Genomic DNA, 16,860 nt, shown 5'->3' on the forward strand with positions numbered 1-16,860 from the left:
GCTAACCCAGAGAGGGCAAGAAAAAAGTTACTGTATAACTTAGGAGGACAGGAAGAGAATCAGTGAAGTTGAAATATGGGGGTGGAAAGTCTACAAGGCACGTTGACATTAGAGGGCTCCTTAAAGATGAATAATGGTGAGTTAGCCTCAGTGAGTCAAGTCTGATCATTGTATGTGGTTGAAAGGAAACTGTTCCTGTGCCTTTGAGCTGTATGGTTCTCGGATCATTGGACACAGAGGCTTTACCTCATGGCTTACACATTATGAGCCAGATTTTCTCAACAGCTGAAGCCACAAAACAGTATGAGGCAGAAGCTTAAAGGATTCAATTAATTCAATAACAGAAAGCATTTATTACATGAGAAATAAACTTCCTGTGTGGTTTGAGTCCCTTAGTTAGAAATAACAGTAGAGTAGCAGGAGTAAGAAGACCAGTGTGAGGACTCTGCTTCTCACATGAGGGCAATCCTGGATGAGCCACAAAGTCTGCTTCTGGCCTTTGCATTTGCTGTTCCCTCTGCCTGGAACAGTCTTCCCCAGATATCAGCGTGGCTAACTCCTCATTTCCTTCAGGCCTTTGCTCATGTCCCCTTCCCTATGAGACCTTTCCTGCCCATCCCATTTAAAACTTTGACAGACCCTTCATGCACCTCACTTTCTCCACTTTCCCCTCATTTTTTCCCTTTAGTACTCACCACGGCCTAGTACATGATGTTACTTTTTAATTCTTGCCTCTCCTCCCCTTCTCCCAATAATGTATGAACTCCATGAAGGCAAAGATTTTTATCTTTTTTTTTTACTGATACCCCAACTCCTCCAACATGATGGCTGCATCTCCAATAGGAGATGTTGAATAAAAATTGGTTGAATGTGCAAGTGAATCTTGTGTAAGCCTCGTGAGAGTTAGTATTTGAGTGTTCATGAATGTTACGCTAAAACAGGTACTGCAATAATTCAGGTATAACTTATAAATCTAACCACATTCTGTTGAGTTAAATCTGCGGTTATGAACTTCCTCTGAGGTAGTTACTGGTTTCACACAAGCTATGCACAGTACATCCTTAAGATCAGGCAATTTACCTGTGAGCCCTCTGCTGACAATAGGACTATACACTGGCTGAGTACAGGATAACACCTTGGCTTTCTAAAGACAGCATTCCCTTTTCTTACAGGAGCTCAAAAATAGAAAAACAAAAGGATTTGGAAAAGTGGAGTAAAAACTATAGACTTCCACTAGAATGTTCATTTCTTTATGTATTTTCTCTCTGAAAGCCTAACAAAGACACAGCTGTAAAATTTCCCAATTAAGGAGCTTTCCGCCTTCCACTAAGGCCCGAATCAAGGAATCCAAATGGAAGATCGTGGCTATCTTTGCGGAATCATGTTGCAAACTATCTACCTGTCTGGGTTCCTAGAAACCGAGTAAGAGACTGTGAAGAGGAGAGGAACTCAGCTGGATATTTTCACAGTCAAGTTATGGATTTGTTTCTATAAAACTGTAGCTAACTCAATTTTATAATTACAGATATTTAACTTTGTTAGCGTGCTCACTGACAGTAGAGAAAAAAATTTATAGGTAGGTGGATTTAAAAACCAGAACAACTTGGATTTTACTCAGAGCAAAAAAAATGACTATACTGTGATAGTAATTATTTTCCACCATCATTTTCACTAAGAACAGCATCCCCTAAACTCACAACTGGTCAAGCCTCTCTATTCCCTGTGTTCAAATGATAGGCTACTCTGAGCAACCAAGATGTCCTGGAAACAAGATGCAAAGGGAATGAAAATCAGAGATAAAAATCTGATTTATAAAATAAAGCTAAAAAACTCAGCTGAATTACCCATAATCACAAGTAATTAATCACAATATAGTAAATACCCGGATGAGCAAAAAGGAAACTATTTAAAACATTAAATGTAGTCTCGCACATGTAAATGTTTTTAGATTAATTTTCTATAACCACAGCCCCATTAGTTAGTTAGTGGTAGTAAATTGAGCCAAGATAAACTATTAAAAGGCAAGAGATTAATACAGATGGTGACTTTTTTCCTTTTCACTTCAAGCTGAATCTTTTAAAGTATATTAAAGCCAAGAAAGAAATGTCTTCTGGGGTTTCAGCTGTCACGAAGCCTTTGCTGCCTTTGAAAATGATGCCAGCTCCCTTTGGTACCTACAGGGAGGTAGCGCAGTTACTATTACCTGGAAGAGAGCAGACCGTTTTAAACAATGTAATAGGTAAATTCAGGGCAATGGTGCAAGTTAGGAGAATTTATACAAAATTTCTCCCTTCTTGAGGGCAGAATAACAATCCCTATAGCTAGAGGAACACTGCTTTTGTACATAAGTGAAATTGTAAACCCTATAACAAACTAACATGAGCAAATGCTACTCTCAGGTTGACGTGTGATCCTGACAATCACATGAGTTGTAGAAGATGGGGATGAAGGAGGTGAGGTCAAGGTGGGGTGGGGTATCTCTTTAGGGCTTACGTGTCCCCCAGGCTTGCATTCCCTTTGGATTAGCTGGTTAAATAGTGCTTTTCTAGAAAAATGGTTTCCTGATGTAGGACAGGGGTCTAAAGCACCATGCAGGTAACAAAATATTTTGTGCCATTTTATTTAAGATGCAGTAAGTTAAAGAGCAACCCAAGAGTCCAAAAGAGTTTGGAAATCCTCCAGCCCAAGGCACATTTTCTTAGGGCCAGGATGGGCATCCTAGGGAAGCAGGCCCATGCGCAGCTGGGTCCTGTGAGCCAGCCTCCTGCTAGCAGGAGACAGAGAAACAATACTACAGTCAGATTATTTCAACAAAGACAGTGACATTTCCAACCGCAATTTGAGTTTGGCCCAAGTTGTGATAGCAGGGGATTTGTCCCTGTAGATAGGGTCAGATGGGTTGATTGCTGACATTCCATCCAACGTGAAGACACAAGAACCCTTGACTCATTCGCTCCATAAACATTTGAGGGTTGGTACGCAAGCACACAAAATGACTTTCAACAAACATCCTTTTTTACCCAGTAAATGTCCTTATATTTGTGAGGGTTCCAGCACAGCGGCAATTTTTATTGCAGCACATTGAGGGTGAAAATTATGGCCAGGTCTGTAACTTACATAATGGAGCTTGAATTTGCACTCATCTTCAATTTCATCTGCACTGTCTTCATCAGAAACTTCTCCTTCCTCCGCATCATCTCCAAGGTGATAAGGCAACTTCTTACCCTGAAATGGAACAAAACACTCTATTTAAAAATGAAAGTAAATTCACAATGGCCCAAAGATGAAAGCAATCCAAGTGTCTACCAACAGATGAGGAGATAAACAAAATGTGGTGTATGCATACAATGGCATATTATTCGGCCAAAAAAAGGAAGGAAATTATGACACATGCTACAGTATGGATGAATGTTGAGGACATTAGGCTAAGTGAAACAACCATCACAAAATATGTATGATTCCACTCATGTGAGCTACCCAGAGTAATCGAATTCATAAAGACAGAAAGTAGAATAGTGGTTACCAGGGCTGCGGGGAGGGGAGAATCAGGGATTGTTGAATGGGTGTGGAACTTCGGTTCCGCACAATGAAGAGAGTTCTGGGGATCAGGTACATGCTGATGTGAATGTACTTAACACCACTGAAACGTACGATTAAAAATGGCTAAGACGGGAGATAAGTTTTATTATTTGCCTTTTACTACAATTAAAAAAAACTTTTAAAAAGTGAAAAATAAAAATGTGTTAGCCCTTGGCCAATCATTACTTCAAACTGACTAGATAGCAGATAGTTTGAATTACGAGCAAAACAAGGGACAAGAGACTTTCAAGAAAAGGCAGTTTAATTACTTTCAATGAAATATAATTAATTTGGGATGTTTACAACTAAAAATCAGGCTTATTTTTGACAATATAATGGCTCATCATAACAAGCATCATACCCATCCAGTGTCCTTAAGAGCAACATATACATATGGTTGGAAAGTGCATGTGTATTATAGTTATAATAATAAGCAACTTGCCTATATCTGACGTGGCAGGGAGCCATTCAAACAATGCCTTTTGGATCAGAAATCACTCTGATGCAAAAGGAACACAGGAAAATCAGTCCTCTTGTTTTTGCTTTAGATGGAGCACGCTGGTTTATAGATCTAGAATTCATTCTCCTTAAAGTCTGAAGGATGTCACTACTAGCTAACAGACCTCGGCTGCCTTGAAATACTTTGCTCACAGCCTACATCTGTTGTCACCCCTTCCAATGAGCTCCTCAGATTTTCTGGATCTGACTCATCCTGGTGCCCATTAGCCCTGGGACATTCCGTGTCAAGTGACTGAAGTCCAGTTACTCAGAAGGGACTCAATTAGTTCATATTAATGTCTACCTTAAGTTTCACCATCCAAAATTAAAGGGGTTCAATCAAATGGACTTATTCTGCATTTAACCTTCTGACTGCTGACTAAAGGTGACTCAGGAAAGTGGAAACATTTACAAGGTGACATAGGTAACAGTTTTCTAACCCAGCCATCACTGTTCATCACAAGTTTTCTTCAGAAAGACTTCAGGAAAATTGATGATGCTATCTCTTGCATTATTTGGAGCTTTATTCAAAATGCTTTCACACACACAAATGCACAACCTCTTTGACGGAGTCAGGGTATAATTCTCATTTAACGATAGAAAAACAGGTTTGACCAATCCCAAAGATGGATACTTTACATCTTTGCCATTTGCTGACCTCCCTTAAAGTCTTGCTATGAAATCACACTGTTTCTTTTGAGATTTTTGCACCTCTTATGTGATACTTGGGGGGAGTTTTTATGCACACCCATTTTAGGTAAAATATAATCCAGTTTGAATATTAATACTCTACTGTTCTTCCTTAGGTTTTTAGTCTGAAAACAATACAAGTATCCAAGATGGTTTGAATTCAAACACAAAATTATCTGGGATTAAGTAAACTCACAAAGCAATCTGCAATCTCAAGGAAGTGTCTTTCTGGTTATTCCTCGCATTGATAACATTCACTGCAGGTAGTAAGGTTTCCCCCTCAGAAACACCTCTTTACGAAACGTCATTCCAGTCACGGACCACTCCTTCGCATGCATGCACGTCCTGAGTGGCACCGTGTCTATGCCTGTGCTCCCCTTTGAAGGGAGCACTTCTCACTTACATAACCACGGCTAATCAACCATGAAGACTGTTTGTCTTTTTTGACAGTTACTGGAGCCTGAAATGGGAGAGGAGAAACTGAAAGAAATGCTTTCAGAGACAGACACAGGAGCCTTCTCTGCCTCTGTGCCCCACACAGTTCTCCAGTCTGAGCTAATACAAGCCTAAAATATTAAGCTTCAGCATACAGTATTAATATTATCACTTCATAAAAACATTCTAGAATATGGGGTCATTCAACAACTAGCTTTTTCTTAAGGTATGGCTATAAATAAATTGGAGCAAGGCTCATACACAAATCAAGACAACCTTTCATGTATGGACTCGGATTATCATTCTCCTGGGAAACCACTTTGTAACCCTTACGGGAGGGAGGGCTGAGTTGGTCATTAATGCCTTTACTGTGTTCCTTCAGATAATTACCTTTACTAGGATTTTGCCTTTCAAACTTTGAGGGCTTGGAAGCTGCTTGGACTCTCCTGTGTCTACAGACGATAGGTCCAGTTTGTCCTGGAATACTCCTTTCAGGTACTGAGCAATCTTCCTTTGCTGCTGCACACTGCAGTGGTTCTCAATAGACAGGATGACCGGGAACCTGCGAAAACAGCACCACGCTCTAAAGGCACACACAGGCAGCTAGGGGTGTTTCGAAACTTGTTCTGCATTCATTACGTTCTTGCAATCCTAGTAACTCGCGAGAGTGGTGACGGTTAGAATGCTTCCCCATGAGGAAAATGAGAGATGCATAATACACACACACAAAAAGAAAAACAACTCCTCTGAGTAAATATATTTTACCAGGTATAATGACCATACAAAACACCAATCCATGTGGGATGACTTAGTTTGATATTTTGTGTCACGGGAAAAAAATGATGTGTGTGTACATATATATATGTCTTTCAAATGAAGAAAAGAGAAAATTTTAAGAGAAATGAGAAGCCTAAAGAAATAAAACTCACATAATATAATTTTATTTATTCAAAAGCCTAGAAGCATCTAAGAGACCACTGAATATCATTAAATGCAGATATTTGCATTTAATATACATCATAAATAAAATACATAATCAGCCCCCAGCTTGAATATTACTATTGAGGATAAAATAATGAAATTTTGTGTTTTATAGCATTCTGTGCCAGGCATTTCAAAATCATCTGTATACAATTATATACTAAGTCTTTACTTTCAGAAAAAAGAAGAAGAAAGAAAACTTAAGCATTCACTCACCGCCAGCACTCAGGGTTCTGTGTGGGAAGTTCAAGACCTAAGTAAAGTGATTACCAAAGACAGCCTGGAGGTAGTGGCCAAGCCAGAAAGGGAAGCAGAACCAATTACATGATATTATTCCTCTTCTGACTTTGTTTTTAACTTGGAGCAAGAAATTACTTCAAATTTGGGTTTGCTCTGACTTTTTTTCAATTTTCCATCAATGTCTTCCAAAGTGTTAGGTAATATACTTTTCCAGAGTTACAAATTGATATTTCGCTTGTCTAGCTTATCTATGGGGAGAAAAATTTGTGTTTCTTGGCTGGCGTTGCAAGCGTGAGCTCTACAAGACAGGCTGTGACCTCCTGAAAGTATATTCCATCCTCATCAGTAACACCTGACACCAGCGGTCATCTAAGAGATGAACCTTTGTTGACTAAAGCCAGTCTGGTTGCCTGACTATAGTCTGTTTGATCTTAGTCCTCACAGGGGTCTTATACAGAGTGGTGGAAAAAGAAATGAGTGACAACAAATGAGCAATCCTTAGTGTCTGTGCAATCACATCACAGAAATCTAGTGATGAATTTTTAAATAGCTGACCTGTTTATAAAAAGCCTATGAATGTCTAAAGATGCTTAATGTAAAGCAGTGTTTCTCAACAAGGGAGGGAGGCAATTGTGCCGCACCACCCCCTCGGACACAGGGACATTGGTCAGCGTCTGAAGATGTTTTTGCTGATCACAGTGTGAGGGGTGCCACTGGCATTTACCGGGTAGAAGTCAAGGATGCTGCTCACCATCCCACATGTACCAGACAATTCCCCCCCCAGCACAGTTATCTGGCCCAAAATGTCCATAGTGCAAAGGTTGAGAAACCCTGGTTTCCAACATTCAACTGAAGCTTAGGAAAGAAAAGAACGAATTTTTAAAATGTGCTAAACAAGCTTATTAATTATTTTAATGTGAAGCGCTCTTCTCCTAAGGATTCCCAAATGTGGCGTAAGCACTGTCAAGTCACCAGAGGCTCCCCTGAGGTACAGGGGTAGCAGGGGGTAACACACTTCTTCGCATAGTGAGAACAAAGCAGTAAATCCTCTTCTTCAACTTGGCTAGGACTAATAGTAATGAGGAATTAGAAATCAGTACTCGAGATTCTCCCATGTACTATAGAAGACATCATAAACTGAACCTAAGAGCCTCTTACTAGAACAGCATTTTAACCTCATTGGTAATTCATGAAAGGTCAAATATTAAAAATTTTATAGGCTACTAACTTTTATTAGACTAACTTTATGTAAATGTAATTTTAATTTGCTTCTCTATAGCTCTGGAACTCAGGGGAAGAGTACTGAATGTATAGTTAGACAAATAACCAAAAAATAGGCCAAGAACAACCACTTAAAAAATAATGGCAATTAAAGGAGGAAGGGAATAGAAGACCACGGGCCAAAAAAGAGAGTGAGAAGCAATGACAGCAATGGAGGAGAGAATGTTATAATAGAAACAAACAAACAAAAAAAGCAAGCATTGCGGAGAAAATAGTAAACATTATCAAATACTAAGGAGGAGTCAAGTAACATAAGTATGCGAGACACTGTAGTATATTTGGATATCCAGCAAGTCTAGAAACCTAGATACTATTTTACTGAGTTGTAATATAACATTGATAAAGTACTCTGTATAGTAACCTGTGTTCCCAGACTTGATGGACACTCTGTACACCCTGGACTTAGAAACTTTGAGGTCACTCTTTGCAAGACTATGCCTTGAAGAAGCAACGTCTAGAGACAGAATGGGGTAAGGAATAAATGCAGCATGAGAGAGTATATACACAGAGGCCATGTTATTTGTTCGCAATGTTCTGCTGGGAAGGAAGGAGAGACTGAGGGTAGAAGAAAGGAAGTGACTACTACAAGGGACAGTGTGTACTTTTGTAGTCACATCCCATTAGGCAACTCTCTGTGTGCTGGTTGAGCTCAGCTCCCTGGTGTCACGACACTTACTCATTCTTCACAAACGCGTGCTTGTTGATGGTCTCCACAACATCTCGGAAGGGGATTTTTGAAGTGAGAGTATAACCATGGTGAACGACTGGCTCTCCATCTGGGCCATCCCAGCAGTCAACTGCCAAAAAAAGAACCTCACATCAACAACCGAAAGCTTCTGGCATTTACTAATATTTCTGGAGACAGCAAATAAATATTATTTTATTAGTTCAGGTTACACATTATTACAATCATAACAAGGATGTCAAACAGAGAAATAGGTATTCTGCCATATTTACATGTTTATCAGAACAAGGAATTAAAGATAATAAATAATTTGTTCGGGGCTGCTTATAAGTTAACAAAGATGTCATATTCACAGGCAGCTTAGCTTTTACCAGGAACTCTCATTAGAAACTGATCTAAATCAAGTGTCCCAAGGACAGTGACAATTTCTTAACAGGTTGTTTCATTAATTTCACTTCTTCGGGTGACTAAGGTCTTTTAATAAGTCACAGGGACCATCTCAAATCAGTAGTAGGGTTTTCATTTTCGTTTATTTAAACTATGTTTCCATTAGACTTATTTCCATTTTATTAATTCCACAGTAGTTAGAAAATAACATCGACACCCTATGTTCAAATCCTCAGGCTCTGCTGAGATTCACGTGAATATGGGCAAATGATTGAATCATTTAAAGTCTTGTTTTTATCGTCTATAAAAGGAAAATAATAATAGCACTTGCATCATAACTTTCAGTGGTGACTAAGTACACATAAGTTGCTTATAATTTGGCACAGAGAACTGATATTGTTATCGGTAAAACTGACACGATGTGTGCAGACAACCTCATTGGCTCTGAGCTGGAGAAAGGCACTAGCTTCCTCGCCATCCTCCCCAACTTAGAGTGTGCCTTCTCGTCATTTAAACTCTGCCATCAGACTGATTTCCCATGCCTTTACCATGTTGTTCCCTTGTTCAAAAGCCTACCCAGTGCCTAACACAGCATCCAACACATAGTATGTACCCAGTAGATATAGGCTAAATTTATTTATAACTATCCTGCAGCAACCCCCACCTGCTTAACTCCAAGGTCGCCTCTCCCTGGTGCTAGAGACTGGCTAGTGTTCGCTCAGCCCGTTTTCTCTTTCACCCAGCACACAGCTGGACTACCGTGGCCAGCCTGCCCTTGCAGGAGGGCGTGATCATTGAAATGCGGGCAGAAATGACGTGCAGCACATCCAGGTCTGGTTCACCAAAACTCGCCCTACACAGTCATCCGTGTTCTCTCTTCTGCTGTGACTTCAGAAGTCGTTGAAGATGGCACGGCCACAGGACAGACAGAGCCTGGGCCCCTAAATCACTGCTTGAAAGATTCCCCCATTAGGAACAACTATTTTGAACTTCACATAAGCAAAAAATAAGCTTCAGTTGTTTTGAGGAAAGAGATTTTAGGTTTGACTGTTAAAGGAACTAGTATTGTCTTAATTAATACCCTAGCTCCCGTCTGACAAGTCAACCTCATTTTCTCCTACACCCCAAATCACAGACTTGCTCTGTCAGTTAAGTAGGTTTCCTCACACAGTCCTACCTCATGCCTTTGCTTCTTTCATTTAAGGTCAACTGAAATGCCTCCTTTTGCTTTCGCTTTGCTTATATAAATCCCAATCCAGGCTAAGCGAGGATCCCCCCACAGAACCTTGCCAGCTCTCTTGACATTGCCTTTCCTTATGGTAGGGGTCACAAGTTCAAATACCAACAAGAGCCCAGCAGGTAACATAAATGAGAGCGGTAGGCCAACAGCAAATGTATGTCTCCGTGAGATAACTGCTTCTCACTCTGGTTACCAAATAGCAGAAAAATCCAAAATCTACATCTTACTGCTGTGAAATTTCCCAGGTTTTTGATATTGGCAATTAATCTATTTTTAGATTACGGAGCAAACATTAACTGTTCTGCAGGCTGGATCTGACTGATGGAATGCCAATTGAAACTACCTTTTAATAGGGCCACACAGTTCAGGACCACCCCTATTCTCTATTTTACCAGCACCTTCTCTATATGTGTGTTTTGTATATTACCTTGAAATAAGATCTCCATTTCATTGAAAACATGTTCACCATAACCATAGTGTGATTTGATGGTTATTTGCCTTTGGATAGAGGTGTTGAAAGAATAAACAGGTGTTTCAAAAACACAGATTTTCAACAATTTACACCCTGATTTATAGCCCCACCTTCAATGAGCAAGCACATAACAGGGTTCCTCATAAATGAACTAATCTTTTCAAAAAAAAAATATATATAATGTAAATAAGGCAACAGCACACCCAGATAAGGCAACAGCACACCTCATCTGATTATCATGAACTCGTAAATGAAGATAACAACACTCCCAATTGGTGCTGGCATGCTAATATGTGGCACTGGTACCATGTTCAAAAGGCAGTGACATTTCCTATAAGAGCTCATGCTGCCATGAGACCGTTGGCAAGGTCAAGGTCTTCTAACCGATTACCCTAGCCACAAAGCAGTCGGGCCCGTTTGTCAATCAGTCACACTGGAAAGGCCCCCGAAAGCACTCTGACGGAGCTGCTCAGCTCTGAAGGCCGAGCAGCCAACATGACAGTCCTCACAGTGTCACTTAAAAACATTCCACCCTGACAGCGCTCCCAGTGGTGATCCGGAAGGCTGTAAACCGATTACACCAGTGACGTCACGTCACTTCCGTTATGACAGTAGAAATCCCCTGGACGAGACATCCATCTTTATAAGCAACTCGGGCTGAAAATCAGGGGAATAAAAGGCCATGTAAAAAATGTCATCAATTTGATTTTCCGACAAGCCCACTTTACCAAAAAAGATTTATTATTCTTCCCCATGACATCATATATATCTTGACCAAGGACATTACTGCAGCTGAACTAATGGAGATGGAAAATACAATGCTGTCAAAATAGTATTTTGAAAGTGGAGATATTCTTTGGGTCACAATTCCATGAAGACACTGTCCAGAGTTACTACTCTCCATCTCCAAGTGGTGGTATATTTCACAAAAAAAAATATCTGGGGGACCTGCAATGATCAATTCATGACCTGCTCTTGAATCGGGTTCTTTAAATCCTTGCTACAATTGTTTGAGAATATAAACAACTTCATGTGGACTCAAGAAATTGTATTTCCATACTTGGGCATACATACATTGGTGGCTCCAGGCCAAGCTTCAAATGTAAGCTAAGATCTTCAAATCGCAGGACTGATAGAAATTGTTAGAGAAGCACAAAAGATCATATACTCAAATTTTAAGTCTTCAGAAATATCTAAATATTTAAATGCCAGGCCTAACATGAGACAAGCAAATTTCTCGTTTTAAAGTCAACCTGCCCTCTGTGCCGTACTCTGCTTTTTCTAGCCCTTCTAGTGCTGGTCATGTTTTTCAATGCTTGTTGCTTTAAAAAAAAAAAAAAAAAAAAAAAGACTTCCTGGAAAACAGTGAAGTATAGGAGTCACATTTGAACTTGGGTTCACATCCCAACTTTCAAGCTTTCCAGCTATGGGGACCCTGAGCCACTCACTCCACTCCAAGGTGGGCTGTCTTCATAGGGAGATGACTCCGTCTCCCTCAGTGTTGTAAGAATTAAATGAGAATACATGGAAAGCGCTTCGTCAGAAACCAGCCCACGAAGGGGCCGAAACCATGTTCCTCCACAGTATATTTAAAGCCAAGGTGGCAGCCACATTTTTAAACAGTAAATAGATCAAGTATTAAACACAAAGCTGACCAAGTCTCCCAGATAAACATAATTCTTCTTAACAAAACCTTTCCAGAAATAGTAGGTTGACTTTCACTGTCCAGGCACAGATTTTTCCAACAATACAGACTTCAAGCCAAGTGACAGAGGAGGAACTTGATGATGCAAGCTGATGAGGGAGATTTGAGAGACTGCATGTCTTTTTAAATGGTACCAGAGCTGAGACTATCCTCAGTTTGTGTGAATACCTGAAGCAGGTAACCTTATAGGAGGGCAAAGTAGCTTCTTTCTAATACTGTACTTTGGTGACTGGCAGTCAGGAAGAAAAAATGTATAAGAGAAGGCTCATTTCAATATCATCTACTGCACACAATTTCTAGAAGCTCTTATTTTAAAATTAGAAGACCCCTGAAAAAGCTAAGACTAAAAATCATCTCTGCCTTACTATAGTCTTAATCAGATAACTTCCCTTCCTAGTTATCCCAAACAGAGCTGGAGGATTAGATGTTTTGATTCAGTATAAAAAGTTGACTGGCCGGGTAGCTCAGTTGGTTAGAATGTCTTCCCAATACGTCAAGGTTGCAGGTTGAATCCCCAGTCAGGGCACATACAAGAATCAACCAATAAATGCATAAATAAGTAGAACAACAAATCGATGTTTCTCTCTCTTCTACCTCTCTGTTCTCCCCCCACCCCCCACCCTTCCTTTCTCTAAAATCAATAAATAAAAACTTTAGGAAAAAAAGTTGACCATGGGGAACATGGTTCAGCTTGGATGGGATACTGACTTCGAACATAGAAACCAAAAAAGAAGAAACTGGATACCCAAAGGACCTGAAAAGCAAAAGAAATGGAGTACACAACACAGATAAAAAACTGCAAAACTGCCTAGAATTCCCTTCACTTCATGGAGTCACTAAAAGCCATTTTCCATACTTGGCCTCCAAGGAAAGTCACCATCTAGGATAATAGGCTTCGATCCCTATGAATCTGACGATGGTGTGTGCCCCCGTATCTCTACGCACGTCAGGTGCAAGGCATGTAAAACTTGTTGAGCGCTGAGTGAACAAAGGGTTGAACAATGGCTGAGAGCAGAACGCTACCTCAAGACCTTTCTTTCGTTGCTTGAAAGATTTTTGATGTTAATATTTTAAACACATCTTCATTATTTAGTTGCTTAAGCTACTCAATTGTCGGCCACCGTTGTCTCTAGGTGTTCTCCGTATCCACAGAGAACTGGGGCTTCCCCAATTTACCTTGCCAACTCCTCACCCATTACCTGATGACTTTTTCAAGTTGGCTGATGTTCTTAAGACCCCAAGCCAACCTCCAGCCACTTTACACTTAGTAGATGATGCTCTGTCCTACTTCCTTGAGAAAAGAGAGGCTGACACAAACCCTTTTAAAATCTCGTGACCTGTTATCCCATCTAAATGCAAAACCATATCCCCATTTTACCTCCTCCCAAACTTTATAATCTTCCTAACCCTGTGTCATCAAATCTTCCTCTAAGGTAGGAAAATGATGAGACACTACCCCACAGATTAGCGACTCCCTACTTCCAACTAATGTGTCACCGAAACTAAACATCCCAATTGTCAAAAATGAGACCGGCCACTTAGTCTTTACCTTATTTTACTTTTCTGTTGCAGGGGACATTTTGCCCATTCCTTTCTGGTACTTTCATCCCTTAGGTCCAAGTCACTATTCTGTGTGAGTTGTCCCCACTGGGTCCCCTTGCTATTTCTACCTTCTACATGCTGTCCTCAGGCCTATTCTCTTGTCCACTCTTGTCTGTAAGCGACCCTGTATACTTTTGTGATTTTCACCACCACATACAAAGCTCAGAATTATGGAACCTTTATCTTGCCTGGATCCTCCCAGTGACTTCAGATATTGTTATCCAACTAACTGATAAAAATGTCCGCATAAATGTTACAAAGTCACTATAAACTCAACAAACGGAAAACTGAACGGATTAATGCTCTTGCCATTAGACTCCCCACAGGATGTGGGACCGCCATTCACTCACTCCGGCTCTCTCCTACATTCCTCACATCCTTTACTTCTCTCACCAGGTCCTGGTAAGTTTACTTTTCTAATATTTCTATCTCACTTGGCCCAGGCTTTTACAACCCTTCCTTTGAATCTTTGCAATAGCCTTCCCATCCTTCTCCTTACTCAAACTTCACCTCCCCTCCCCTTCCACAAACATACATCCTAAAAAAAATTACCCTCTTACACTGTTGCCCAAGCAAGTTTTCTAAACTTCAAGTTTAATTATATCTCCATAGGTATTAAGACCCTCTATTGGACCCTAGATACCAAGAGCTGAAGTTGAAATTCCTCACTGCAGCACTCAAAATCCTGTATGACTAACCCAAGTCTACCTTCCCAGCCTTCCTGGTTTGTCATTGCACTTGACCTCACACCTTACTTTCCATACCACTTCCCTACCACGTATATGATTCAACTACTGGGATATTCACACAGTACTATTGCTTTTACCTTCTCCCCTTTTACTAGACTGTGAACTCTTTGGACACAGAAGCCATGTCTTACACTTGTGTCCTCACCCCCAGGAACCCACTAGAAATTGGATAAATATTGGCCGATTGACAGAGCAAGGAATATCGTGAAAATTAGCAGTTACCCTGATCTATTTTTTCCACTAATTAATCAAAAATATCTTTCTAGAAAAATTGTTATTGTTAGTACAATTTTTCAGCAACCAGTAGGGAGAAACCAGAGAGGATTATGAGTTAAGAATGACTTTATAATGAGCAAGAAAATTATTCTCATTCATGAGAATGCACTTTTGTGGTTGCCATTATTTAAACTAGACTTGACTGATCCACTACAACACTAACCGGAGCTCAGACAAAGGCATACCTTCCACGCAGCGACAGCCCTCCTGCAGCACCCGAGCATACATGTCCACTTTGGACTGAGAAAGGAGTTGGTCCCCAGTCAGGTACGTGTTGTGAGAGGAAGCGATGTAGTAGTTGCACAGGGGCTGGTCCATGTCCTGGTACACTTCGTTGTGCAACGGGTTAAAGACGTCGCAAGCAGGACTTCGCATGAAGTTCGTGAAACCTTTGGGAGAAAGAGTGTGTACTAGAGCTTTAGAGCCTATGTACTTAATCGATTGCAACACGGACAAACAGAGATCAAAGTATGTTGACGGGGATTATCTTAGTTACCCTCAGGACAGCCTTGGCAGGGAACACAGTGGGGAGGGCTGGGGGCGGGGCGGCAATGAGACGATTTGAGGCAGGTCAAGTAGACGGTGTCAACAGCTTAAATGTGACTTTGGGGAGTAGCAGTTTAAACACGACCTATAGAAAACGGGACTTTGTAATAATTTTGGTTGAGTAGGGGAGGGTTTCCTGAAAAGCCATTCAGTAACTACTGAGTTCAAGCCCGGATTAGGCAGTGTGACCTAATCGGTACCTAAGGTAACATTAAAGCATCATTTGCACTAAGTGGTACAATAATCCATCAATGATTTGACAGGTTATTAAGTTCATTTTAAAAACAGTATTGTTAGTGCCATGGTTGAGGTAGCAGACCAAAAGTTAGGCACAGCCAAAATTCAGGGTGTGACTGACTACAAAGTTGGCTTTGGAAAGATGCTGCTAATTGCCAGCACACTGAATAACTAGGAAGTAGTGCTTATCAGTCATGTAGAAGAACCTGTCAGTTTTTCTAGTCTTTCAAAACCTAATGCCCAGGTAGAAGAGGCATTCAGTAACATATGAATAAATACATGAATGACTCACAAGTGCCTCATAAGTGGAATGGCTTTCAGGGCAAATTGCTTCAAGTCTTCGAGAATCCTGTGCTAAAGCTGGGTCTGTAAATACCCTCTGAGACACTGGAGAACTTCTTCATGCCCTTCTTTATGGCCGAAACTTAGAAATCACGTCAAATTCCATCTTTGAGGGCCGCACCAAGGAAAAGACTCATTTCTTAGTATGGTCCAAGTTTGTTTATTTTTTTCTGGCTGTTTTTAAAATGGTTTTTGATCATATAAATTGTAAATTATTCCTTTCCATTTAAATTACCCTCTCCCCCAGGAAGTAAACACATGGTAGCAGACCCCCCTTGTCTACGCTGGGCCTGGGAGCAGGGGAGACAGAGGCCAGTGATCAAAAATGGTGAGTGAACTGCGGCTTTGCAGCTCTGAGGCAGTGGATGGCCCAGAGGTCTTTCGCTGAGAATATCTCCTCTTAAGTAGAAGCCTACAATTTATTTCTCTCCATATTTTAAATACATATCATTTAGACATACATGTAGCTATATTCATATCATATTATTTACATATAAGACCCTATGATCTAGATTCTGAGTATCTATCTGTGGGCAAACTAATTTCTTTGAGCCCCACTTTCCTCGATGATAAAACGAGACAGTTGCATTAAAAAGACACGTGGCTCCCACAAACCTCTCCACTGCTACCAACGAGGTAAAACTAGTTCATTGCCAATATTTTTTAAGAAACATGTTTACTTTCAAGTCACTAGTTTCATAGATTAGTTATTTTAGGATCACATTTCCCTTCATAAAATTACCAGATTGAGGCTACTTCCAAAAATTAGCTACTTGAGAAAAGTCCAAGTATTTCTTAGCATTTTTCATACATAGTGGTCCAAAAATTAGCTACTTGAGAAAAGTCCAAGTATTTCTTAGCATTTTTCATACATAGTGGCTTCAGGTTGAATTGCCAGGAGTCAGAAACGTGGGT

The 16,860-nt window shown here is 40.4% G+C and overlaps 1 protein-coding gene across 1 annotated transcript in view; it reads right to left on the reverse strand.

Annotated features, from left to right (window-relative positions):
- PLCH1 (phospholipase C eta 1) overlaps positions 1-16,860 on the reverse strand; it is a 171,845-nt gene that overhangs the window by 34,955 nt on the left and 120,030 nt on the right. Inside the window, exons 8-11 of the mRNA XM_045197138.3 lie at positions 15,006-15,209; positions 8,381-8,501; positions 5,593-5,764; positions 3,118-3,225 (exon numbers count right to left, since the gene is read on the reverse strand). Coding sequence (XP_045053073.2) covers positions 3,118-3,225; positions 5,593-5,764; positions 8,381-8,501; positions 15,006-15,209 — 605 coding nt within the window. The remainder of the gene's footprint in view (positions 1-3,117; positions 3,226-5,592; positions 5,765-8,380; positions 8,502-15,005; positions 15,210-16,860) is intronic.

Source organism: Desmodus rotundus, chromosome 2, assembly GCF_022682495.2.
Source record: "Desmodus rotundus isolate HL8 chromosome 2, HLdesRot8A.1, whole genome shotgun sequence".
NCBI lineage: Eukaryota > Metazoa > Chordata > Mammalia > Chiroptera > Phyllostomidae > Desmodus > Desmodus rotundus.